The sequence below is a fragment of the Aspergillus ambiguus genome, assembly GCF_047715705.1.
Source record: "Aspergillus ambiguus strain CBS 117.58 unplaced genomic scaffold BDV59scaffold_1, whole genome shotgun sequence".
NCBI classification, from domain to species: domain Eukaryota; kingdom Fungi; phylum Ascomycota; class Eurotiomycetes; order Eurotiales; family Aspergillaceae; genus Aspergillus; species Aspergillus ambiguus.
In genome coordinates this window covers 1,636,181-1,661,124 of record NW_027395514.1, presented here as the reverse complement: position 1 = coordinate 1,661,124, position 24,944 = coordinate 1,636,181, and the positions used below count along the sequence as shown (strand labels likewise).

At 46.6% G+C, this 24,944-nt stretch overlaps 5 protein-coding genes across 5 annotated transcripts; 3 read left to right on the top strand and 2 right to left on the bottom strand.

Moving 5' to 3' along the window:
• Positions 1-2,862: 2,862 nt before the first annotated feature.
• Positions 2,863-7,945, top strand: BDV59DRAFT_167374 (pleiotropic drug resistance family ABC transporter). Its single transcript, XM_073687891.1, has 2 exons — positions 2,863-3,849; positions 3,923-7,945. The coding sequence occupies exons 1-2, from the start codon at positions 3,177-3,179 to the stop codon at positions 7,729-7,731; spliced, it is 4,482 nt and encodes a 1,493-aa protein (XP_073553468.1). The 5' UTR covers positions 2,863-3,176; the 3' UTR covers positions 7,732-7,945.
• Positions 7,946-8,077: 132 nt separating this feature from the next.
• BDV59DRAFT_197585 (uncharacterized protein) lies at positions 8,078-8,697 on the top strand (the record flags this gene model as incomplete). Its single annotated transcript, XM_073692959.1, has 4 exons — positions 8,078-8,224; positions 8,288-8,310; positions 8,383-8,560; positions 8,608-8,697. 4 exons carry the CDS (start codon positions 8,078-8,080, stop codon positions 8,695-8,697), a joined length of 438 nt encoding a protein of 145 aa, XP_073553467.1.
• BDV59DRAFT_9170 (ABC transporter ATP-binding protein) lies at positions 8,608-13,200 on the bottom strand. The gene is made up of 5 exons (XM_073697330.1): positions 12,881-13,200; positions 11,985-12,829; positions 11,505-11,931; positions 9,719-11,452; positions 8,608-9,668 (listed from the first exon to the last, which is right to left on the bottom strand). The coding sequence occupies exons 1-5, from the start codon at positions 13,007-13,009 to the stop codon at positions 8,994-8,996; spliced, it is 3,810 nt and encodes a 1,269-aa protein (XP_073553466.1). The 5' UTR covers positions 13,010-13,200; the 3' UTR covers positions 8,608-8,993.
• A 4,075-nt stretch (positions 13,201-17,275) lies between these two features.
• On the top strand, positions 17,276-18,835 carry BDV59DRAFT_197583 (uncharacterized protein; the record flags this gene model as incomplete). Its single annotated transcript, XM_073692958.1, has 2 exons — positions 17,276-17,710; positions 18,770-18,835. 2 exons carry the CDS (start codon positions 17,276-17,278, stop codon positions 18,833-18,835), a joined length of 501 nt encoding a protein of 166 aa, XP_073553465.1.
• Positions 18,836-23,814: 4,979 nt separating this feature from the next.
• Positions 23,815-24,816, bottom strand: BDV59DRAFT_190349 (RTA1 domain-containing protein; the record flags this gene model as incomplete). Its single annotated transcript, XM_073691742.1, has 3 exons — positions 23,815-24,272; positions 24,341-24,583; positions 24,648-24,816. 3 exons carry the CDS (start codon positions 24,814-24,816, stop codon positions 23,815-23,817), a joined length of 870 nt encoding a protein of 289 aa, XP_073553464.1.
• Positions 24,817-24,944: the final 128 nt, after the last annotated feature.

The window sequence follows — 24,944 nt, the reverse complement described above, 5'->3', positions numbered from 1 at the left end:
AGTTGACCTTTGATCATGGAAAGCTGACACAGTGCCCTAAAAGCATCGAACCGGTCTTCTTTATGCTGCCCAGTATCACAATTCTCGCCCCCAGTATCCAGTGGGAGCTCTAAATTTATATTATCGTCGTTCTGGGAGGGCGGTCTACCAAAGCGCAGGGATAGTCTGGTGGTGATCAGTCTGGTTAATTACTAAAAGATTTTTCTGTCATACTTACTCTCGATCTAGACAGTAAGAAATCCAATAGACTCTCCGCTGCTGCTCCGACTCTTCATTGTCCACTTTGTATCCTCTATGGGGATTTTCAAGTCCCATCCTTTGACATAGCCGTACAGCAGCTGAGACCAACGACTCACACAGTCGAGGGCTTGATGTCCCAAAAAAGAAAATTGCCTAATTGTGGAGGTCAGGATTTGAAACTTGACTCTTCTAACTCCATGGGGGATACCGTTCCAAGTAAAGCTTGAATTGCCCACAAGTCTGCTGTGTCGACATAAAACGTATTTACCACTTTGAGTGCATTTTTCACAAACATCAAGCTCTCTTTGTCCTCCTCTAGCGCAGTACTGGGCTTTTTCCTGAACATTAGCCCTAACGCTAAGACGATATTAATGCATGCCCAGCGAGCAGGGGTTTCGTAACTGTGGTCCAACGGGGACTCGTGAAAAAGCGATATCAGCTTGGACCGCTGGAAGAGCGGGCATAACACGTGGAATGATTGCAGATAGTCTTCGAGCAACTGAAATGCTTCATCTTTGGGAGGTATAGGATAGAAAACAGTGTTGGGAAATACTTCATCCATGAAGCTGGCAGGCTCCGTTTCTGTCCCATGTTCAAAAAGCATTGCAAAAGGTAAAGCACATTCATCGTTCGTCTTCTCGCTTATCCAAGTTCTCCCTTCATCTGAGATGATGTTTAAAACTGTAGATGTCTTGATAAGCATGATCTAAATATAAACCGATTGGTGCGACAGCTCACCTCCTGAACCAGGGGCTTCAACTAACCCTCTTGGAAGAAAGAAACAAGGCTGACACTCCAGTATTTGGCTTCTTACAGCTTGATAATTGTCATCACGGTCCCTGGTTGACTTCATATTTGGCACATCTGGAAAGCTGAGTCGTTTAAACTCTACACCAGAAACGCATTTATTTAATTCATCGGAGTCATCATTTGGCGAACAGCTTTTACGGCTGTGCGCACCTGATACTTCACTTCCCGCTGGGCTCCCAATCTCCCCTTCTGCTCTCAATGCATTTGGACAGCTCTCTTCGAGATCAAATCCTAGCTCTTGCAATCTGTATTCCATACGTTCAATGTTCGCCTCTAGTCGGTCAACCATCATTAGACTGTATTGATTCGATCAGCACCCGTCAAGGATACATGGCTAGAACACATACTTCCTCTCTTTGCGACGTTGCCTGTATTCACTTGTGGCCCGGCCCTTATTACAACTGGAGCATATAGACCTCGCATTGACCTCGTCCTTGGACCTCTTTCGCCGACAGCTATTGCACACCTTGTCGAGGCTGCTTCTGGGGCGTGAATTCTGCAAATTGGTCGCCATGGGGTTCAAATTCTCCTTGCATTCCTTTCTGCGTTTGGTAGCGGAGTTAATCCAACTTATTCGGCATTGAATTGGGGTCGGGTTGTGGGTACAACGTGTTATAAACGCACTCGTTAGATACCCCGCTCGTAGGAAGTTACGGGCATGGAAACGTTAGGTAATATTGCAGGCGCAAGATTCGTTCCAAGGTTCGCATCGTTCTACTAATATTACGCAATCCCAGGGACTAAAATGGTTCAAATACACCGTCGGGTTATGTACATCCGGCGACTCTAAATCCCCGCATCGGTCCAAAATGGATGTCATGGAGATCCAAAGGCCCGCCTGATACTCCTAACCCAAGAAACACGCAACTGCGAAGGCATGGGAGGAAAAGCCACCAAGCCACTGATCCTCTCTTTACATACGGAAAGTTCTACCCTGCACTACCCTTCAACCAGAGTCTGGCATGGAAAACTGCATGTTTCAAGCCACAAAGCGCCTGCCAAGAAATGCCGCTTTCACGAGATCAAGGACTTCCGGAACGGAAAACCGCCAATTTACGCTCAAGCATGGTCGGGATCGTCGCTATCCGACAGTCCACAAAGCCGGGGTTGACGGGTCTGACTAGGGGGGCCTTTAGGGCATATCCAATTCGGTTATACCCGCCAGTGGTAATAGTTTGTTATGTGTAATCTAATTGTGATATCTGGGCCAATAGACGGGAGTCTTTTCCAGGGCTTGGTGCATTTCGGATGCCGGATGTCGAATTCTGAGGTAATTAATTCCGTATTGTTTCGGTATCATGAGGCGTAACTACCTCCAAGGAATCGTACCTGGGTAGTATGCGAATCCAGCTGACATTTCTCCGATCACACAACTCCATACATGCATACGAATGTTTCCTTCGGTAAGGTATACTCGGAACCTCGACGTATGTATGCCTTTGAGCAGTATCAAGTAGTTATTGGTAAACCATCAAAGGCACGCACGATGTTACTGCGCCGCATACCGCATACGAATCGGCTATATCTGCCTAGAAACTAAGTTTCTCCCTACCGTAAAGAATAAACAAATATGACACGTAAGTTCGTTGGTACATAAGTAGCAAACAAATCTTCGGATGGTTTGGCTTCGGATCTTGGCCCCGGAGCGGGAACAGGATGTCCAGGGACAAGAACAATTAGGAGCTTGGGGATGTGGATTGCCGAGTGCTTGCATCAGACAATAAAACTACCACATCGGCTTGTTCCATGAAACTTAATCATACACCGGCACGCCGGATGCTGTATGATATTGTAGGAAATATCTTCGTCATTGTTTCGGGACCAATACGACAGTGTACCCGACTGGCTCAATTTGGGCTATGAATTCGCGTTTCTGATTGCACCCTCCGATTCCGATTCAGGGTATTTGGGGTATCCAATAGCTCTTTTACGGGTGTACTGTCCCTCACCTATGCTGGATTTTGTAACTTTATTCAACGTGGGAATTGGGAATCCGACTGAGGCGCAAACCTATATATAATCGTGCAACAGCCCTTTTTCCGTGATGACTGGCTAATCTCCCCTATCACCATCCTCCACTATCGACTTTCTTCTATCAATGTGTTAGCATTAGATTCCAGCTCAATATGTCGCTCCTTGGGACTATCAATCCCAACCCTTCTCGTTCTCAATCGGTAGTCAGCCACAACATTCGACAATCACAACATGAGACTGCCATCGACGACTCAATACAAGAACTTCCCGACAACTCCGACAAATCCAAAAGTGAATCGGGAGACACGCTTCATGATGAAGAGGAAAAGATAGACATTCATGTCGGCAATCTGGCCAGGCGGCTAACCCGGCAGTCAACCCGTTTTTCCACGAAGAGCACCCTTGAGAATCCATTCAGTATCGATGATCCTGAGTCTACTGTGAACCCCCATAGCCCGAATTTCAAAGCCCGAGACTGGATGAAGATGCTTTTAGCTATAAAATCGCGTGATCCAGACAGATACCCGGATCGCACCGCTGGGATTGCCTTTAAGGATCTCAGTGTACATGGCTTTGGGTCACCCACTGATTACCAGAAGAATGTTTTAAATTCGCTCTTGGAAATAGGGACCCTGATTCGGAAACTTACCGGCATGAAAATGCAAAAAATCCAGATCTTACGGGAATTTGATGGGCTTGTCAAAAGTGGTGAGATGCTGATGGTTCTGGGCAGACCAGGTAGTGGTTGCTCAACCCTGCTTAAGACCATCGCGGGCGAAATGAATGGGATCAAAGTTTCGGACCAGTCGGTGATAAACTATCAAGGTAACTGGATTGCTGAATTTGTGCTCTCAATATCTTCCCTGGGTAGTCGTGCTAAGATCTTGTTATCTGCCAGGGATCTCCGCAAAACAGATGCAAAATAATTTCAAGGGCGAGGCCATATACACAGCCGAGACGGACATTCATTTCCCGCAGCTTTCTGTCGGCGACACGCTCAAATTTGCAGCTTTAGCCAGAGCCCCTAGAAACCGTTTCGAAGGAGTCACTGTCGACCAGTATGCGGAACACATGAGAGATGTTGTGATGGCAATGCTTGGTCTCTCCCATACAATCAATACGCGGGTTGGCAACGACTTCGTTCGTGGTGTCAGCGGTGGAGAGAGAAAACGCGTCTCCATTGCGGAAGCTACTTTATCTCAGAGTCCACTGCAGTGCTGGGATAATAGCACTCGAGGTCTCGATAGTGCAAATGCCTTGGAGTTTTGTAAAAACCTATCTTTGATGAGCAAATACTCTGGTATTTCTGCCTGCCTTGCCATCTACCAAGCATCTCAAAACGCCTATGACGTCTTTGACAAAGTGACTGTGCTATACGAAGGACGGCAGATCTACTTCGGACTCACTACAGAAGCTAAGAAGTTTTTCGTTGATATGGGTTTCGAATGTCCCGAACGTCAAACAACAGCAGATTTCTTGACCTCTCTCACCAGCCCTTCTGAACGAATTGTGCGGCCAGGCTTTGAAAATGTCGTTCCTCGGACACCGGATGAGTTTGCGGCAGCCTGGAGGAGGAGTGATGCCCGAGCGAAACTCCTTGAAGAAATTGAGGAATTCCAACGCCAATATCCAATTGGGGGCCCATCCCAGCAAGCATTCTTGGAAGCCCGCAAAGCCATGCAAGCAAGCTCTCAACGGACTAAGTCCCCATACACTATATCAACGTGGGATCAAATAAAAATATGCGTGATCCGTGGGTTCCAGCGCCTGCGAGGGGATTTCAGTCTCACTGCAACTGCTTTGATCGGGAACTTCATTATGGCGCTAATCATTGGGTCAGTGTTCTATGGATTGAAGGACGATACGTCAAGTTTTTACGCGCGTGGGGCTTTGTTGTTCTTCGCGGTCCTGTTGAACGCTTTCTCTAGCGCTTTGGAGATATTAACGTTATATGCGCAGCGGCCTATCGTCGAAAAACAGGCCAGGTACGCTTTCTATCATCCTTTCGCAGAGGCCATGGCGTCGATGCTATGCGATACACCATATAAACTCGTGAATTCCGTCACATTCAATATACCGTTATATTTCATGACGGGGTTGCGTCAGGAAGCAGGTGCATTCTTTACTTTTTGGATATTTTCGGTGGTCACCACTTTTACAATGTCCATGGTATTCAGGACTATTGCCGCAGGATCTCGCTCACTATCGCAAGCACTCGTGCCAGCAGCTATTTTGATTTTGGGGATGGTCATTTACACCGGCTTCACAATTCCTACCCGGAATATGCTGGGATGGTCCCGTTGGATGAATTACATAAACCCCATCGCCTACTCGTTTGAAAGCTTCATGGTGAATGAATTCGTGGGGCGCCACTTTAAGTGCGTTGCAATCGTCCCATCGGGTGGCCAGTATGATAGTGTGTCCATGGACCACAGGATTTGCTCTACAGTTGGCGCCCAGCCCGGTTCTGACATGGTCGACGGGGCGTTGTATCTCAGCCAGAGCTTTGGTTATGTCAAGCCTCATCTGTGGCGAAATATGGGCATTATCATCGGATTTATGGTCTTCTTCGCTTTCACATACCTTGCAGGTACTGAATATATCTCCGAAGCGAAGTCTAAGGGTGAGGTTCTTTTGTTTCGTCGTGGTCACCAGCCCAAGATTTTCAATGACGAAGACGACCTTGAATTACCGGGGAACATGCCTGGACGTGAAAAGACCGATGAAGGCGCCCCGAATGCTACCGCCGGCATTCAAAGACAGACGTCCATCTTTCATTGGCAAGATGTGTGCTACGACATCAAGATCAAAGGCGAGCCCCGAAGAATTCTTGACAATGTGGACGGCTGGATCAAACCGGGCACGTGTACCGCGTTGATGGGGGTATCAGGAGCAGGCAAAACCACCTTGTTAGACGTTCTGGCGACGCGGGTCACTATGGGAGTGGTTAGTGGTGGTATGTTTGTTGATGGCTGTCCCCGCGATCAATCATTCCAAAGAAAAACAGGTTATGTGCAACAGCAGGACTTACATTTGGCAACCTCCACTGTCCGTGAAGCACTTCGATTTAGTGCCATCCTAAGACAGCCTGCACATCTGAGTCGGAAAGAAAAGCTTGACTATGTGGAAGAAGTCATTAAACTGCTTGGCATGGAAGCTTACGCTGATGCAGTTGTCGGTATCCCAGGAGAAGGATTGAATGTTGAACAGCGTAAACGCTTGACTATTGGAGTTGAGCTTGCTGCCAAACCGCAACTTCTCTTGTTCTTGGATGAGCCTACTTCCGGTCTTGATAGCCAGACATCATGGTCAATTTTGGATTTGATTGACACCCTTACAAAACATGGCCAAGCTATCCTCTGCACAATCCATCAGCCTTCAGCCATGCTCTTTCAAAGATTTGACCGACTCCTTTTCTTAGCGAAAGGGGGTAAGACAATTTATTTCGGCGAGATCGGGAAAAACTCCTCTATACTTTCAAATTATTTCGAAAGAAACAACTCTCATCATCTGGCTCCTGGGGAGAACCCTGCAGAGTGGATGCTAGAAGTGATCGGAGCGGCTCCTGGCTCCCATAGTGATATCGACTGGCCAAAAGTATGGAGACAGAGTCCTGAATATGCAAAGGTCAAGGAGCATCTTGCCGAACTTCACTCCAATCTTTCTGCCAAGCCAAAGGAGGACTCTGACCCAGAGGCTTTCAAAGAATTTGCAGCACCATTTACGGTTCAACTCTGGGAATGCCTTGTGCGCGTCTTCGCTCAGTACTACCGCACGCCAACTTACATCTGGTCAAAAGCGGCTCTTTGTATCCTTACGGCTCTCTATATTGGATTCTCCTTTTTTCAGGCCAACAATTCGATACAAGGATTGCAGAATCAGATGTTCAGTGTTTTCATGTTGATGACAATATTCGGCAATCTCGTGCAACAAATAATGCCGAACTTCGTCACTCAACGGGCACTTTATGAGGCACGAGAGCGTCCGTCAAAAGCGTATTCGTGGAAAGCTTTCATGACGGCCAATATAATTGTTGAGCTGCCGTGGAATACCTTGATGGCTGCCCTTATATTCTTCTGTTGGTACTATCCGATTGGCTTGTATAATAATGCCAAACCCACGGATGCCGTTACTGAGAGAGGAGGACTCATGTTTCTTCTCATTTGGACCTTCTTGCTCTTTACATCCACCTTTGCCCATATGGTGATTGCGGGAATTGAGCTTGCTGAAACAGGTGGCAACATAGCATCGATGTTATTCTCTCTATGTTTAATCTTTTGCGGTGTCCTCGCTACCAAAGACGCCTTACCAGGATTCTGGATCTTCATGTACCGGGTCTCGCCATTCACCTATCTTGTCTCAGCCATGCTCTCTACTGGTCTTTCTGGGGCAAGCGCGCGATGTGAAAAGGTGGAATACCTGGTATTTGATCCCCCTGCCAACCAAACATGTGGCGAGTACATGAATCCGTATATTGAGATGAACCACTCCGGTTATCTTCTGGATGAGAAGGCCACATCTGGCTGCTCCTTTTGCTCGGTAAATTCGACAGACACTTTTCTGCAGCAGATTGGAAGCAACTTCAATGATGCTTGGCGCAATTTCGGATTGATGTGGGTGTATATTGTGTTTAACATTGCAGGAGCAGTGTTTATATATTGGTTGGCAAGAGTGCCGAAGGGTAAGAGAGCATCTGGGAAGGCATAATGAATGGGTATACAGGGTTCGGTGCCTGGGGATCGCGTTTATATGACTAACTTGTAGTCGTCTCTATTGTTGTCCATCTTTACATTTCGGTGACTGCATAACTAATATCGGATATTTATTTACCACCGTCACTCCTTTTTCTCTGGTTTCTTCTATCCTGTGATTTTTGTCTCCCTACAATTTACAATTAGATATAGATCTGGTTAATCAGACGCATTTATTGAGATATCACGTGCCTCCGTTACGCGAGACCCACAAAGATCGGCGACTCCACATGAGCTCTTTAACTCCGTCCGGATGTCATCTCCACCATCTCCACCGTCAACAAGCTTCACCGTCTGCCAGTATGGGCCGTGTCCGCACCAAGACCGTCAAGCGCTCCGCCAAGATTATCATTGAGCGTTACTACCCACGTCTCACCCTTGATTTCGAGACCAACAAGCGCATCTGTGATGAAGTCGCCATCATTGCCAGCAAGCGCCTCCGGAACAAAGTGGGTGCCCAATCTCCCCTTTCGGGATTGAGTTCAAGGCTAATGTGTGGAATGTGCATGCAGATTGCAGGATACACCACTCATTTGTATGCCAGGAACACCACATTAGCATTTGACGTTCGGGTGTGAGTGCGGCGTGCTAATCTACCTTCTCACAGAATGAGGCGTATTCAGCGTGGTCCCGTCCGTGGAATCTCCTTCAAGCTCCAGGAAGAGGAGCGCGAACGCAAGGATCAGTACATTCCTGAAGTCTCCGCCCTGGAGTTGAGTTATGCCACTGAAAATGGAAAACTGGATGTTGATCAGGAGACTAAGGATTTGCTCAAGAGCTTGGGCGTAAGTGTTCCCGGTCGTTTGGCCCTGCATGGAAATTGACGAAGTAGTTTGACTCGATCCCGGTCAACGTCATCCCTGTCGCACACCATCAGCTTCCGGAAAAGTCTCGCCGTGGTGGGGCTGGAAGTCGCGCTTGAATCCCTGGCCTCGGTGCACATCATCCACATATGTGTCTGGTGGAATTTATCAATGTTCGCGATGATCGCCACGAGCTTTTCTAATGATTACGACCATATGGCAGTCTGCTAGGCGATGCCAAATACACTTTCAGCGTCTCTAGTTTCAGCGACAGAATACATTGACATGATGTTATCATAGGAGCTGTTGATCCCGCTTCCCAGTAATATACTATTAACAATGCTTTTCTAGATACAACGTCTAGTATACGAAAAACAAATAGCGAAGGATCGGCCCAAAAAAAAAATTAAGAATTCTAAACTGTCCTATCCAACGACTGGGCAAGGCACATTTCATAATATCTGCCTTTTTGACTTTGCAACTGCTCATGGTTGCCCGACTCCTTCACCTTCCCATCTGCAAAAACATATATCATATCTGCATTCCGGATAGTCGACAGTCGATGGGCAACTGCAATAGTCGTTCTACCCTCCGTGCTAGCTGCGTCGTCTAAAGAGGCCTGCACAAGCCGCTCCGACTGCGTATCAAGTGCAGACGTAGCCTCATCAAGCAACAGTAATCGAGGGTTTCGAATCAGGGCCCTTGCGATCGCAATGCGTTGTCGCTGTCCGCCAGAAAACGACATACCGCGAGACCCGCACGGTGTCTCCAGTCCCTGTGGAAGAGAATCGATGAATTCAAGGGCATTCGCTTGACGACAGGCTTCGTGAATCGCTTTTTCGGACGGTGGTGACTCAGCACTATAGCTGAGACAGATATTTTCCCTCACGCTACCTTGATACAGGATTGGCTCCTGTTGGACAAGGGACAAATACGAGCGATAAAGGCGGGGCGACATAGTCTTTATATCTTTGCTTCCTAGAGCGATATATCCAGAGGTCGGGTCGTAGTATCGTTCCAGAAGGGAAATGAGAGTGGACTTTCCGCATCCAGAGGCGCCAACAAAGGCAACGAACTGGCCTGCTTTGACCTTGAAAGAAATTAGAAACGCATTGGAATTGAGACGGAGAGGAAACTCACATCGATGGACACATTATCAATTGCCTTTGCTTCACGCCGAGGATAGCGAAAGCTCACACCCCTAAGGCTAAGATCCGCCTCTTCATTTGGCCCATTGTCTCGATTCTCGTTAGACTCTTTTATAGCCGGCGTTATTGTCCGCAGCCAAAACAGATAGTTCGCTGCTGCACGGGCCTTTGTTATACTCGTTGTAGAGCCGAAAAACTGACCAGCTGCTTGTCCAGCAAATAGCAACCCGATAAAGACGATGAAAAACTGATTCGTATCATACTCGCCCGAGGCAAGAAGCCGGGAACCATACCAGAATCCCAGGGCCATAACAAGAAACTCGATGGATTGAGACAGCGCATACGGAATTATAGCCCATGTCAAGGTTCTGACAGACTTCAGGACGATTCCGTCTAGTAATTGGCTGTATCTATGAATCACCTCCGGTTCGATTGCCAGGGATGCGACCGTCCTAATAGCCCCAACAGCCTCGCTTGCTACATCGGCACTCTCGGAAAAGCTTGCAGACACGGCTGACTCGAGCTTGGCCTCAAGGCGTATCCTTACGTAGCCCGATCCGATGAGTAGTGGCAGTCCGGCGAACATCATGACCAAGGATAACTTCCAGCCGTAACCGAGGGCCAATCCACTGCTCGCACAGACGTTAAATATGATGACAAGCAGGATGCAAATGTTCATGGAGATGAGCTCTTGTAGGTTTGTTGGCACCGTCGAAATTTTGGACGTCAGTGCTCCAGATGTGTTTTCTGGGTGGTCGAAGAACGCCATGTCCATATTGATTAATCGCTCGAACATCTCCCGCCGATAGCGATGGATCATTCTCTGTGAGACAATGTTGACCAAATTTCCGATGATGAAATAGACGGTGAAGTTGCCAATCGCAACAACAAAGAACATCAAGGCGTAGAAGTTGGCCCTGTCAGGACCTCCACCCAGGGCAAAAACCTGGATGAGCCGGGAAAACAGGATAGCCTGCGCTGGGTAGGTTCCAGCGGCAAGAAGACAACACAGTACCAGGGCAAAGAGAACGAAATAAAGATCGTTCAGTTCAATGCATATGCGGGTGACACAGTTAATCAATGACATGCCGTGTCCTGATGGAGGTGAGTACGACTGTTCATCTGCAAGTTCTGTGTTGGACTCCAACTTTAAGGGCACATCCTCTTGCAGAACAGATCCATATATCTCCTTCATTCCTTCGTCATTTTCTGCGTCATCTGCGGGGGCCCCTCCAAGATCCTGGGCCTGGACTAGTCGGGCGTAGTGTCCGTCAAGTTCGATCAACTGCTGATGTGTACCTTGCTCGACTACCTTCCCTTTCGACATAACAGCAATGTTATCGGAGTCTTTGATGGTCGACAGACGGTGGGCGATCGCGACAGTTGTTCTGTTTTTCGACACCCGATTCAATGCTGCCTGAACTATCTTCTCTGCTTCAGGATCTAGGGCACTCGTTGCCTCATCCAGGAGCAGAATTTGTGGGTTTGAGATGATACTGCGTGCAATTGCAATCCTCTGCTTCTGGCCACCACTAATCATGCTTGCCCTTTCACCAATATATGTGTCATACCCCTCTGGAAGGTTCTTGATAAAGTCATGCGCAAAGCTAGACTTGCAGGCTTCCTCGACGAGCTTGCGTTGCTCTGCAATCGGGAGTTCCCTCTGTTCATCATTGAAACCTTTAATCACATTTTCGTACACAGTTCCTCTAAACAGAACGGGCTCCTAGATAACTGTGAGTTTCGACTTGTACGGAATAAGGGGAACGCATCCTGACCTGCTGGACAAGACTGATTTTCGTTCTCAGCCACCGGGTGTTATAATCCGACAGCTCGATTCCATCGAGGGTGATACTACCAGACTTTGCATTATACCACTGTTCCAAAATTCCAACAAGTGTGCTCTTCCCCGACCCACTAGCGCCGACCAAAGCTGTCCTCTTTCCTGCCGGGATCGAAATGTTAAACCCGTCGAGAACGGTTACTGATGGGCGAGATGGATACGCAAACGTCAAGTCGCGGACTTCAATTTCCCCAGTACATGTTGAAGGTTGAACCCCACCCTCAGACAGCGGATCAAGTGAGGATGGTTTATCCATGATTTGGAACAGCTCCGCGGCTGCAGCTGCAGCGTTTGTTAAGGACGTGACTTGCATCGCAAATATTGTCACAGAGCTTGCCGCAATAGCAACGGAGAGGACAACACTAGATCCAATTGTTAGAATGTCGGACTATTCGATGGTATAAGTGTAACGCACGTAAACACTGTTCCAATATCGGGTACCTCTCCAGAAAGGTACATGCGATGTCCCTGCCAGAATGCAAGCGCCATCATTCCATAGGAACAGAAGAACTCAGTTCCAAACATGACACCGTAGTTGATGGACTTTTTGTTCCCCTCCTTGTGTGCCTTGATCAAGTATTCGTCAAATCGTGACACCATCAAGGCTTGAGCCCAGAATGCATGGATGGTCTTGATTGAGGAGAGAGCCTCATGGGATACGACAGCTCCGTCCGAGTAAAACTTCATAATCCTCGATTCTTGCATAGCATCTATGCCCATGCAAATGGCAGTTATGATCAGAATCAGTGGTATTATACTAATGGTGATAAGGGCAAGCTTCCACTGCACGACAAGAGCGACGACGAAGGCAGAGAAGAACATCGAGATACCCTGAATAATCAAGGTCAACTTCTCACCAATACCAGTGTTAATGCGATTGGCATTTGTGGTGACCTGCGTAGCGGGCGATCCATGACCAGGAAGGTCAAAATGCCAGATCTCCATTCGGAGAAGATGCTCGACAAAGGCTTTCCGAATAGCTCGGGCAGTCCGCATCCCAGAGATGGTTACGGATATTGACGCGATATACCCAAGCACAAACCGAGCGATAAACAGGTAGATGAACCATAAAGTGAAGTGATTGACATCCCGCTTGAATTGCTCGGGAGAGCCAGTCCCAGCGGCGAAGTTGCTGAACTTCGATGTAAACTGGCCGAAGATGATGGTCATCAACGGTAGTGCTGCACCACTTGCTATTGATGCAATCAAAGATAGCGTATTTAGGATCCAGTCCCACTGGTCGGCATAGTGGAAGATCCTCTAAACTGCATGTCAGCTCAGCAAAAAAGGCCGTGTCGTCGATATACGTACGATGTAGTCCTTGAAACTCCCATCTTGACCTGGAGGCTTTTCAGCCTCATCGGGAGTGGTAGAGTCCCTATTGCCTTCAGCCGCAATAACAGTCTCTTCCGAATCCGAGCGGGTACTCATGTTGTTCATAAGTGCCTCAGCGGATATACAGCCGGACAACCAGACACAGGCTATCAGGCAATACTCCTCCGGTCGAAAGTCGCATCATAAATAGTAAAATAAATACAGCTGGGAAAACAGTCATATATTGAGTCTGACATCAAGTCAACAGATTTTGGTTGTCAGCACTTGAAGCCAAGAAGTGGCTTCGGGGCCCGAGGAGCCCGAGAAAAATGCCCGCGGACGGTGAAGTCATCGACGCTTTCGGATGCCTTTTTAGGATCCCGACTCTTTTCGAGTCACCATGGTTCACTCTGGACAATCTTGGCGTCTGCCTGGGGCAAAGAATATTCTCTGGCTCTGCTGAGGCTCCGTTCTTGAAATCCGAGAGCGCGAGATCGACATCTTGGTTAACTATAGCGATCAATACAATAAGAGATTCCGTGTTCTGAAAATCTGCTCCTGTTTTGTCTCACGTTGGACAGCGAGTTTCCATATTTTATCATGTTTTGTTCGTTGAAAAAGGTTTTGTTTGAAAACAGCCATCATCGTAGTCATCCTCGAGCAGATCCTCAGGTTTAATTCTCTGAGAGGATCAAAATAAGTACATACGACCATAGGGTGTGGAGAACAGGGCTTCCCGTCCGCTCAGCCGTACTTAAGCCACACGCCGGCCGGTTAGTAGTTGGGTGGGTGACCACCAGCGAATCCCGGCTGTTGTATGTTGTTCATTTTCTTTTTTGGATTCGTTGGGCTTAGCGCTCCCGCCGCTTTCCCCACATGGCCCTTTTCACTGTAGCTCGTATCATATAAGCCCTTTAGCCGTCTTCTCTGAGATTTCGTGAATCTTGTCTTGAGCCGTTTTCATGTCGTGGCTTTTCGGGTTCTGTCATGTTAGTGAAAGACAATCTTTCAGACAGTGTTACATATCCTCTTCGTGCTGTTAGGAGAACCCTGTCAAAACCTTGCGGATGGAAATTAAGTTTCCCGCCTGTCGTTCGCTGGTCGTAGGAGTCAAAGAGCCTCCTGCGGAGATCGAGTCTCGAACGAACGTAGTAGGTCTTACGATACTCCGTATTCTGCGGTGACGGCGAAGTACTAGAAAAGGTATAGTCTTCCTAATCGGGGAAAGCGTCTTGTGGTCGCTTCATTTCGCGGTGCGTGCTCTACAGTATAAAGCTGCCTGGTTGTCCCCCCAGAGGACGGCCGAATTTCGTCTCTGTTTTCTAAGAAAAGTTTCCATAAATTAGGCTACGATTATCAGAAGATTATCCATTCGGGTGGACCGCTTGGTGGTGGGCTAGATCCGGGCTAAGAAGAACGGTTAGCACGCTGGCTCCGCCGGATGGAAGGCCTCATGGTGAGGTTGAGTTGTCACTGCCAACAAATCCCTCCGTAATCAGATCTCTATATTCAGACAGGTATGTTCGACGTCAATCCCAACATAGCCATCTCCATGGTGTGCACCGACAGGCCCCCTATTGGCAGCGGAGCTACTGTTGGGCGTAATGTTGGAAGAGAAAACAAATTGTTGCTCGGTTCTTGTACTGCTGATATTGAATATGTCCTGCACTTTCGCAGAATCTTCTGGAGCGAAGTTGATAGGCGATGCTCTATAAAATAGGTGATCTCTTACATTCGCGCCTTTTGCTTATCAACATGTTGCAGTTTCGTGTTAGAAACAAGACGTCTTATTTATAACTTCACCTACTGGATAAACCCTTCCGGAACTACCTGCTCGGACTTCTAGCTATTTGGAGTCCCAAGGCCAATATATTTTCTATCTGTCAACCTCGGAAGATTGACCCATGGATCGATATATCACAATATCAAAATATACCTCCACTGCCGGTAACTTTGGCCGTACACCCGCCACCTTCTACTCTTCTAGCCATGCCCAGATTGTGCAACGAACTGACTGCAGTCAGACCAGTTGAATTTCTTTTCATTTATGTTTACTAAGTCCATATTACTGATTCAATTACCAGGATAAGGAGAAATTTCAAATTAAGCCTTTGCATTTGCATCACAGTATAGGGAACCCTAGACTGATAAGGAAAAAACCTATACTAAGGCGGAATATATGAACCGTTGGCGATACGTCGCGGGTATTGGAGGTATAGCACATCTCGACATGCTAGCAACAGAATTCCGTCAGCAGGTACTTCCGATAGTATAATCCTCGGACCCTACGTTTTTTGAACTAGTTCTATCCCTCCAGCCAGCTGTAGCGCCATTCTCAGATATCTTACTGGAAGTAGTTAGTTTATAGTATAACAAAGTCTCTTTTAGGCATGGGTTAATCACTTACAGCCTATCCATCTCAGTCAGGAATAGTTTCTTGAGGCCGTCATCTGGTATGTATAGATTGATTACTTACGATCTATTTATCCCATCTCAGTTAGCTCTATATCCTTTAAAGTAATATCTTTCATATATGTCAATAACTTACAGCCTATTTATATACCATCTTATCAGTCTTGGATTTTTAAAGCCTTCTTCATGGGTTAATACTTACACCCTATCCATACACCATCTTATCAGTCCTAGGTCTCTGAAGTCTCATCATTAATATACATCAATCACTTACAAGCTATCCATATATCATGTCAGTCAGTACTAGATCCATAAAGTCACATTACTCATATAAATTAACCACTCACAGTGTTCTATCCGTATTTTATTTCAGTCAGTCCTAGATTCATGAAGTTATCTTATAAATACAGAGTACTCCACTTACATCCTATTCATATACCATGTTATCAGTCTTTTCTTACAGCCATCTCCATGGGTTAATACTTACAACCTATCAACCCATCCCAGTCAGTTATAGACTCTTAAAGTCATCTTATTTATATAAATCAACCACTTACAATCTATCAACACATCTCAGTCAGTTCTAGACTCTTAAAGAAGTCTTGTTTATATAAATCAACCACTTACATCCTGTTCATAGCCCATCTCAGTCAGTTCTATATCCTTGCGTCATCTCGGTTGTATAAACCAATCACTTACTTCCTATTTGTGTACCATGTTATCAGTCTTAGATTCTTATAGTTATCTTCATGGGTTAATACTTACAGTCTATCCATAGCCCATCCCAGTCAGACTTAGACTCTTAAAGACATCTTGTTTATATAAACCAACCACTTACTTTATCCAGTCCGAGATCCTTCATTATCTTTGTTAGCCTAAGAGTCTTAAAGCCACAGTATACACTCTGTCCGGCTCTCTATCGTACCTGACGTTTCTCAACTTGATTATAGTCCTCGTTCCAAGGCCTTGCTACCGCAAAGATAGCAAAGACACTTACACAGAGAACGGTTGAAATCTTCATTTTATCGATATTTCCTGTAGGTAATTTGTCCTTAGAAGTGGATTTAGGAAGAAAGGTTGAACGAAGCTTCATGAAAATAAGAGAAAAATATCTACAGAGAAAGATGGAGGACTAATTTAAATAAGAACTACCGGGCTCATTACACAAGTCCATATTCTTAATAAAGTAAGACCAGCATACGTAATTCCCTTCTTATTTATATAGAAAAGGGGATATATTACCATTATCCCTTACATATGTGCAGTAACGCTCACCGCGTTCCTCCTTAACAGGACTAAGGTGTTTTTAAATCCCATTAGTGGGCCGGTAGTCTCGTTATCCATATAGCAGTGGAAGAAATATGTTATTAGCTAATTCTGATACTTCCTACTAAGAACAAACATTGATTAAATAAGTTCTGAAATAGGCTTTTGGATGATAAGAGAAGTTTTAAACCTTACTATATCTCTTATTTTCTTTGATTCCTCTTTGGTAATATTGTTCTCAATTTTAAGTGACAGAGAATATCCCATATTTTAAAGAGTCTTGTTACTTGCAGTGAATTCTTTAGGTAACTTTTATGTAGATCAAAGATCCCTTACATTTAAGTTATGCTAATTACGGACTGTAGACAACCTTCTATAAATAAAATATGCTTAGCCTGTGGTTGAGATTCAAGAATGCGGAGCTCAAATTGTTGTGACACGGATTTGGATTGTTATTCAGAAAGCTGTGTCACACCCCCTTGCATGCAGATCAGTATTATCATCCACTGATTGGCGGGTTTGTAGATCCATGGTATCTTTCCTTAACCGCCCATACAAACAGTCCCACTTTTACTCGAGCGACAGCCACTATCTTTTGCTTAAGGATTCTGGATCGGTGAGATTTCGCGGGTCATTCGTCGTAGGCGGACGTAGAATTGTAACGCTGCACTTTCTCCGAATGTCCCAAAACATAATCGAAACTCATACCTATACATGGCAATAGTCACCAACGAAGACCAGGCCACGTTTTTAACCACAAGGAGTGTAAATGCTACTAAGACCTCCATCTCAATCACATACCCCATTGCTCCCTCAGTAACCCGCGAAGGCACGTTCAAACACCCTTACTTCACCTTCCAACTCCTTGATTTTGACGCTGGATCGGCAACTTTCGAATGGCAGATCCACCCCAGTCGGCACGGGCGCATGCGGTATACGCTCGTCCGCACCTCTGCACCACAGCAGCAGCAACAGGAATCTAGGGATGACGATATCCAGCCCGTATTCGACATATCCGACCAGCAGGAATTCAGTGTTCCTGATGTTCGGGCGATATACTACCACGTTGGGGTCGGCGCCTCGTTGTTGCTGCCGTACAGTGAGGGCGTTCTCCTTCTTCCTGTTCGTCAGAACTCCGTTATAGAGACAGTATGTGGTGGCTAGTGCACTGGGGATGCTGTGGCGGCTGCGGGAGCTTCACGGGGGAAACGATAAGAGTGGGAAGGCGAGAAGGGCAAGTGAGAAGAAATCGCGGTTGGAGTCGTTTAAGGGGCTGTTTGGGAGGAAGGAGTAAAAAGGCTGAAGAGACCGAGTCAATATATAGAAATAATCCTGGAAATTAGGGGTGGCAGTCGATCCGGATCGATTTCTCGGCTTTCGACGCAAGTATCGAGGGTCCATCAATCTAAGAACCCAATGTAATTGCTAGTGTTATCTGTGGGCTGGGGAAAGGAACCCAGCTGAGCGACCACTAGTATTATTATGGGCATCTCAAGGATCTTCACGGTTTATTTTACATCCTGTATCTACTCAAGGGTTCCGAGAGATGAGCGGTCTATCGCAGAGACTGATTCCATTGCATGGGTACACTTCCACTTTATGGTTGCTTGGCCTCAAATTCTCATACATCAAATCTGTTCTTCTGGTTTGACCCTCAGATACTGATATTTCTCTTCTTTGGATGCATTGGAGTCCTCTCCAGGGGACAGCGGTGAGGGAGGGCTTCCCTCAAAGGACCTGCAGGCTCGCTCACACTTAGACACGCTTTGCATATGGTGAAGCTTAAATCTCCAGTATTCTTACCTATTGGCTAGCATGACATATTTCTGCGTCGCTCATACCTTGCTTAGGGATGATCTGCACTAGCCCAGTCACTATGTCTATGATCTCGCACAAGCTGTGCTGCTGTCAAATGGTTCCTTGCATTGCTTTGCTCAAATCCCGACGTTAAAAAGCTCCCTCTGGTTTTAGTATTCTTTTTTAGTGGATCACAAAGGAGGCAATGACTTCATTTTGTGCCTTAATTCTCCACTATATAAACTTGTACCTGCTCATCATGTCTTTTGCTTTCGCAAATTATTGTCCTCTTCTTTGAATGTTACCTCATCAAAAGACTCTACCACTAACATGCGTGTACTGTCCCAACTCCGTAAGCTCATACCCAATGGTTTTGCAAGCTATTCATCTTTGTCTAACTGCCAACGACAGTTTTTTGTGCTTTACTTCTGGCACCCGGTATTGCTGCACAAGGCGGCCCGGATTATTCCCAGGTGAAACAGGAGGGTAGCTCTGCGGACAGTGGTACACACTGCCCAGTGAAAAATTGAGATTGAGCGAACCCCCTTTTGCTGATAGCAAATGTTAGTGTCTGGGCATCAATCCCCTGACGAAGGTTCAGCTAAGCGTGCAACAATTGCACGAGAGGCAGTCTCTCACCTGATGAATCGGAACAGTTAGTCCCGCTTATCCGTTCTCCTACAGTCCTTCAGAGAAATGACTGGGGCACCACTGGACACAGAGCTCGACTGCTGGCTTTGCAGCGCACCATGCGACGACATTCACTGCTGCGATGACGGACATCCCCAGTGTTGCACTATCGGTGGCCAGTGCGCCTGCTGCGACAGGTGACCCACCATTGATGCTCCTTCGGAACAGAAGGCTTTCCACCAGGATGGATGATGGATAACATGGCTAATAACAATTGGTTTCTATGTCGGAAATTCCCAGGATGGGGGATTGAGAATCTGACAAGATTCGACAGCGATAATAGGATATAGTTTCACAACGATCGTTGTGGCATGTTCATTAAAGCGACTGCCGAGCCATTATGCTTAAAATTAGCCCTTATTCCTTCTAACGGGTGGGGCGGATCCTAACACTCTCTTTTGACTTTCAATTTATTCTAAGGTAATATATCTACTATGAGCAGTAGTCAGTATTTCACTCCAAATACGCGAGTGAAAGAGGCCAGTGTGGAGAAGTTAGGCCCCCAAACACGAGTAGGCAGCCAGCCGCCCCCAGAAGAAAAACCCCTTCTCGGAATCACTTCGTCTTTCTGCATCTGACCTCAGCTCCCTTCTCCAGCAGCATCTGGACAATCTTATCATGTCCTGCTTCAGAAGCCGTCCGAAGGGCAATATTATGCATTGCCCGCTCAATTTCATTTTTTGAGGTAAGCCCGATGCCTGATGTAAGGAGTTCCACTACTAGCTCAGTTTTCCCTTGCGCGGCAGCTATGGTTGGGACAGCAGTAAATCCATGGAGAACTTCGTTCATGACAAATTCTCACGAATGGCGTGATGTTTCCAACAGCAATCAATGTATAAGTTCTTGACTTTCTAAAGGCTTTCTCTTTCCGTTTGAGTGCTCACACCTCGCCGCTTTTTACTCACTGAGCATCCTGAGCTGATCACTGAGCAGGGGCTGAGAAGAGAGGTAAGTAGCCTGAGCAAGGAGCCTCAATAAAATGCACCACGCTAGAGTTCCAGCAGTGTCCATTTTTGTTTTGGAAGTAGTCGGTGTGACTAAATGTTTTCGCATTTTTCGGACACGCCTGAGTATCTGTAAGGGGTATCTTTAGTTGTTGGTTTACAAACCCAGTCTATAATGCCACCTTTCCTGTAGGAAGTACATAGCCAATACCACTCATGGTCTGCTGTCCAAATGGACCTGATCATGCCTTACTTTCCCTTGTTATTACAGGAGCGGATAACCTTTGGGTTGACCGCCAGTGTCCAGAATAGTTGTAATGTTGTGTTGGACAAGCGCTTGATATATGCGTGTGACGCCCGATTTACAGCGTGTGCTGGCAAGTTATAGTACAATTCTTCGTTAACCTTGGCTTTAGATCCTCACGTGCATGCTCGATTCTCATTTTCACATCCAGCTAGACCTTCTCATACCTGTCCCTTGTGAGGTTGATCGGCTGCTAATCATCCAGGTTTCTGTTGGTTGTTGCAACATATACATTCCCAAGAATTCAAGGAGTGTGGAAGGGATGTCGCTCAACACTACTTACTAGGGGCATTTTGTACATCGTGTCAAATCCGCTTTGTTCAATTATAGTCTTCCTGGGTTGTCATGGGTATATATAGCGGTCCTCTGTCTCTGATGAACATCTTTCGACCAAATTCTTTCACTTGTGCTGAATCTCATATTTCACAACTCCTACGTATACGGGTCGCTTCAGCAAAAGGGCAAGGTATATCTATTTTTAATTCCCTTTTTGGGGGATCCTGGCTTATTCTTGGTTTTGGCTGATGAAATGATCAGAGGTAGCTATTTCGATTCAACCATCTCTGAATTCCATAGCTAATTTTGGATACGGAGTTGTATCTAGCCAGGAAGCTAGTCAGGTGTAAAAGGAAGGTCCTAAACTACCATTTTGGATAGCAAGGCAACGTTGTGTGATTCCTTACCGTATGTGTCAGACCGGCGACTGGGCTGCTTCCCAAAGTGTTCACCCCGGGCATTGATTGGTATGCTAAAAATGCAAGATTTTTTGACTCTTACCGCTTGTGATCTGCAACCACTCTTAGAGAAGGCAACTTTCCCTTTTCTGACTGATCGCCAGTTTTCAAAACTGTTGTTACAGATTGAGGTGTGCTTGTGCACACAGACGGTAATGCTGTCAAATATGCTATTCTTACCTCTCACTCCACTTGCTGAAGGAGGTGCTGTCGGAGGCTCTCGATTGTAGATTGAAAGCACCCACTTGCCGGTTAAATATCTTAAGAGCCCGTTCGTACTCTTCCTCTGTTCGTGGAAGAACTGCTCTCTTTATTTCTCTGTTGTCGTGATCTTCGAGATTAACCACACACGTAAATTTTGCTGCGGGATCGTGTGGCATAATGAATAGCTAACCTGGAGCATGGAAAAAGGAAGGAGGAATTCCATGGTGTGGAAGAGTGAATCCCTCCATTTTATGTTCCGTCGCGCCATTGTGAGAATGCGACTCCTGGTAGTTCGGGTACAGAATATTCAGGGGACTGAAGGCTTCACCTGAAGCCGCCGGAGCGGCGGTGTCAAAGCGGCAAGGCCACGGGCGCTGGAGTGGGTGACTATCACCTTATATTGGCTGTTGTATGTTTATGTTCACCATTCTTTTTTGTTTTGTCCGGTTCAGCGCTCTTGTTGCGCTGCGGTCAGTCTTCGATATAGAGGCCTTTCATTCATTAGTAGATTTTCATTTTATCTTTCCATTTCCTGCTGTTTCACTAATTTGTTGCGATATAGCTAGATGCAAATAACAGACACAGGCCATTTCAAGAGATAAATCAGTGCCTCAACCCCTGACTCTTCTATCGCAGCCTTAATTTTTATGATTTCCTCATCAAAGCCTCCCCTGATATACCAAAAACAATCCAGAAGGGAGCAAATGAGATGAAAATATGCCAAAATCACATATGAGATATTGGAAAGCATGCCAGATTCATTCAAGGTAGCAAGAAACTCTCTGGGCAGAGCCTGTGGCCATGCCATGGTTGCTGCATCTTCCAGATCGGCCAGTACGCCGTGAGGTGACTCACTACCATACCCCGAAAAGCGTATGACGTGTAATGTACGCATGTAAATCTCCTCGAGTATATTGAGTGCATCTTTCTGGGTCGACAGGGCCTTGTTTTGCCGAGATAAAGTTGTTGGCGATGCGGAATTCTTGAGTAGATCCGGGTCGGACTGTAAAGAGTCATGGAAAGTTTTCAGATTCGTCAGTGCTTCGTACGCCCCGTTGGAGAACTTCGAAATTCTTGCTGGACAGGTTCGATCGCGTGGCCGGATACCAATGAACGACTGTGGAGGGTACATACGCCAGTCCTCATTGGCATGGACGAAATGAGTTATGTCTCGCAGGGGCCCAATTCTCACTTCCATCCAGTCCTGCTGGACAACTGTACTGAGCCCCTGGATCAAATATATCCAATCAAGGCGAGGTCGGGGTGGTTGAGAATCGGGCAGGTGATGATTATTTAGATTGCGAATATGCAGGGAAGCGAGAGCAAAACCAACAATTAACATCGATCCCGCGAACGCATAATTTATATTGTCGCTGGACAGTTGAGATAGCTCCTCCCTGAGCGCCTTTAGTCCTCTTTGGTGATGCTCAACGACGACCGGGAGGTACGCGATATCCATCACTCGATTTGCGGCTGTCGGAGAGTCCTCGGAGGCATATTGATAGTCGCTTGCGGTATTGCTCATGGACCTGTGCAACTCTACGCCGTGGGCCTGTCCGTTGTGCCGCATCTCCTCGGCGAAAGTGGGGGTTGAAGAGAAGAGATCTAGACCGGCTAATGCCAGTAGCAGGTGCATTATCGCTTTGTTCCTCGTTGCGAACCGAGGGATAACTTTTTCCCAGACGTGTTGACGACGCACATTCAGTGACATATTTTTGGACGTGTGCAGCATGTAATGCGAATGCATTTGAAGATCAATCATGTTCAGATGGGGATATCCACCACCTAAAGAGTGCAGCAGCGTCGGGTCCGATAGCTGGACGTTGAATTGCAGCGGCTGGGGCGATGCAAAGGCATTGTATCCCTCGATGCTATTGCTGGAATGATCTCGAATTGGCTCAACAGCCTCGTCTTTACAAGATCTGTCAACGCCTGCCCTTAGCCGATCAGGCGTGTCCTGTCGTTGAGAGGCTGATCGTGCAGGCCAATCGCAGGACTCGCCTCTCAATGCACAGGCGCCGCATATAGGTTTGGCTTCATCACACTGGCTCCATAAGCAGGTAAGCAAGAAACAGCCCTTCCGCGTCACATACCTTGACTCTCCGCGCTTTACAGGTAAAGCATCCTCCTCGCGATTTCCTGTGGCGGGCTCGCACTCTTTTGCCTTCATTTCTATTGGCCAGTTCCATGACTCATATTCTATAAAATTCCGCACAGTGACTTGTGTCCTTGGATAGACACACAATTGCTTAAGAAAGCACGGGTCAGCCCATGCTCAAATTGTGCAGAAGGTTTTAAGGAGCTCACTTCCGGTCTGTTCGGCATCATCTGCCAAGACGTACATTCCTTACGTCATCATCATCACTGCCTCTAGGTACACGTGGGTATATGAACATTAACCATTGAATATTAAAGTGTATCTCAGGGTATCTATAACTTTTAGAAAATACTGGAGAGCTAGAAATGCCAATTTGAACACCGAATATTGTACAAGGCCAAGCTTGTCTATAATGAACGTGCAGAAGACAGATGCTACCCAATCTAGAAAATACAACAACAATATACAGTGTAGAGTAAGACTCAGGGTGTTGGAGAGCGCGATGACAAGACTACCGTATCTTCAGATAGATCATGATGGCGATGCTGCGATACGAAAGATCCTGGAAAGATGACAAACAAGGCGATGCCAGTCAATGCCATCAAGAGGGCGTCGAAAATGTAGAGCAGGTACTCATGTCGCATGATGAAGCCGGCATTGCCCTGCACAAACTCAACGACTCGGAAGATTGATCGCACCAAGATGAGGGTGCAAGCGATATAAAGGGCCCACATGAGGGAACTCCAGGAGAATCGAGAACTGTGAGATCTGAGTTCCTTGGGGGACATCTCCTTAGGGCGTTGGGCGACACGCCAATGGAAGACGGATGCGACGACAACAAAGAATCCAAACCAGAGCAATTGAATTGCCAGTCCAGCAATCACTATGTGTTCACCATTTTTCATCGCGTCTAGAGTCCCTGCAGCCATATAACCACCGCCTATACAACGTCCGCCATTAATCAGCCTGCTGTCATCATGCGCATTGACAAACTGGGAATCTAATTACCTCCACATTGTAGCAGGAAAGATATGATATCCCCGACGACAAATACTTTTGTCATCCATCGCACGGGAACTAACGAAGCAGGCTCTTCGCCCAGTGCCACAACGAGCCGACCGAGGGTCATGTAAATAGAGGCGGCGAACAGCGGAGGAGCGACAAGGATCAGCATGGTCTGGACAATATATGGCCCGAGGGCATTAATATCGAAGTGAGAGAATATGCGAGCAATGTACCCGGCTGCTTCGACTGTTTGCGAGAAGCTCCGTTAGCACCGAGAAGGTCCCGAGGGACTTGATGTGATCGCACGTACACAGAAGGCCAACGAAAAATGGCAAGAAGTAATATGTCCTGTGCCGGATGATCCGATAAAGATAGGCTATCGCGAGTAAACCAAACACCACAGCCATAATAGCGCCTGCGGGGATCGAAGGAACATAACGGTATAGCTTATAGACGTAGCCGGCGTTGCTGTCTGCCATTGTGTTTTGCGACACTAGGTAAAAGGAAGTGTATTGTTGTAAAAATTGTATATCGTCCGTTTAAAAGCTGGAGGTAGTGTAGTATTTAACGATAAGGAAAATTGGGTCTTGAATAGTTGCTTCCTCCT

What these genes read in the sequence shown, in the direction of transcription:
- BDV59DRAFT_167374 (XM_073687891.1), top strand. Translation starts at nt 3,177, where the DNA reads ATGTCGCTCCTTGGGACTATCAATCCCAACCCTTCTCGTTCTCAATCG. An exon ending in GTCGGTGATAAACTATCAAG is followed by an intron (nt 3,850 to 3,922) that starts GTAACTGGATTG and finishes GTTATCTGCCAG; the next exon opens with GGATCTCCGCAAAACAGATG.
- BDV59DRAFT_9170 (XM_073697330.1), bottom strand. Translation starts at nt 13,009, where the DNA reads ATGAACAACATGAGTACCCGCTCGGATTCGGAAGAGACTGTTATTGCG. An exon ending in GATATTGGAACAGTGTTTAC is followed by an intron (nt 11,932 to 11,984) that starts GTGCGTTACACT and finishes AATTGGATCTAG; the next exon opens with TGTTGTCCTCTCCGTTGCTA. An exon ending in AAATCAGTCTTGTCCAGCAG is followed by an intron (nt 11,453 to 11,504) that starts GTCAGGATGCGT and finishes ACAGTTATCTAG; the next exon opens with GAGCCCGTTCTGTTTAGAGG.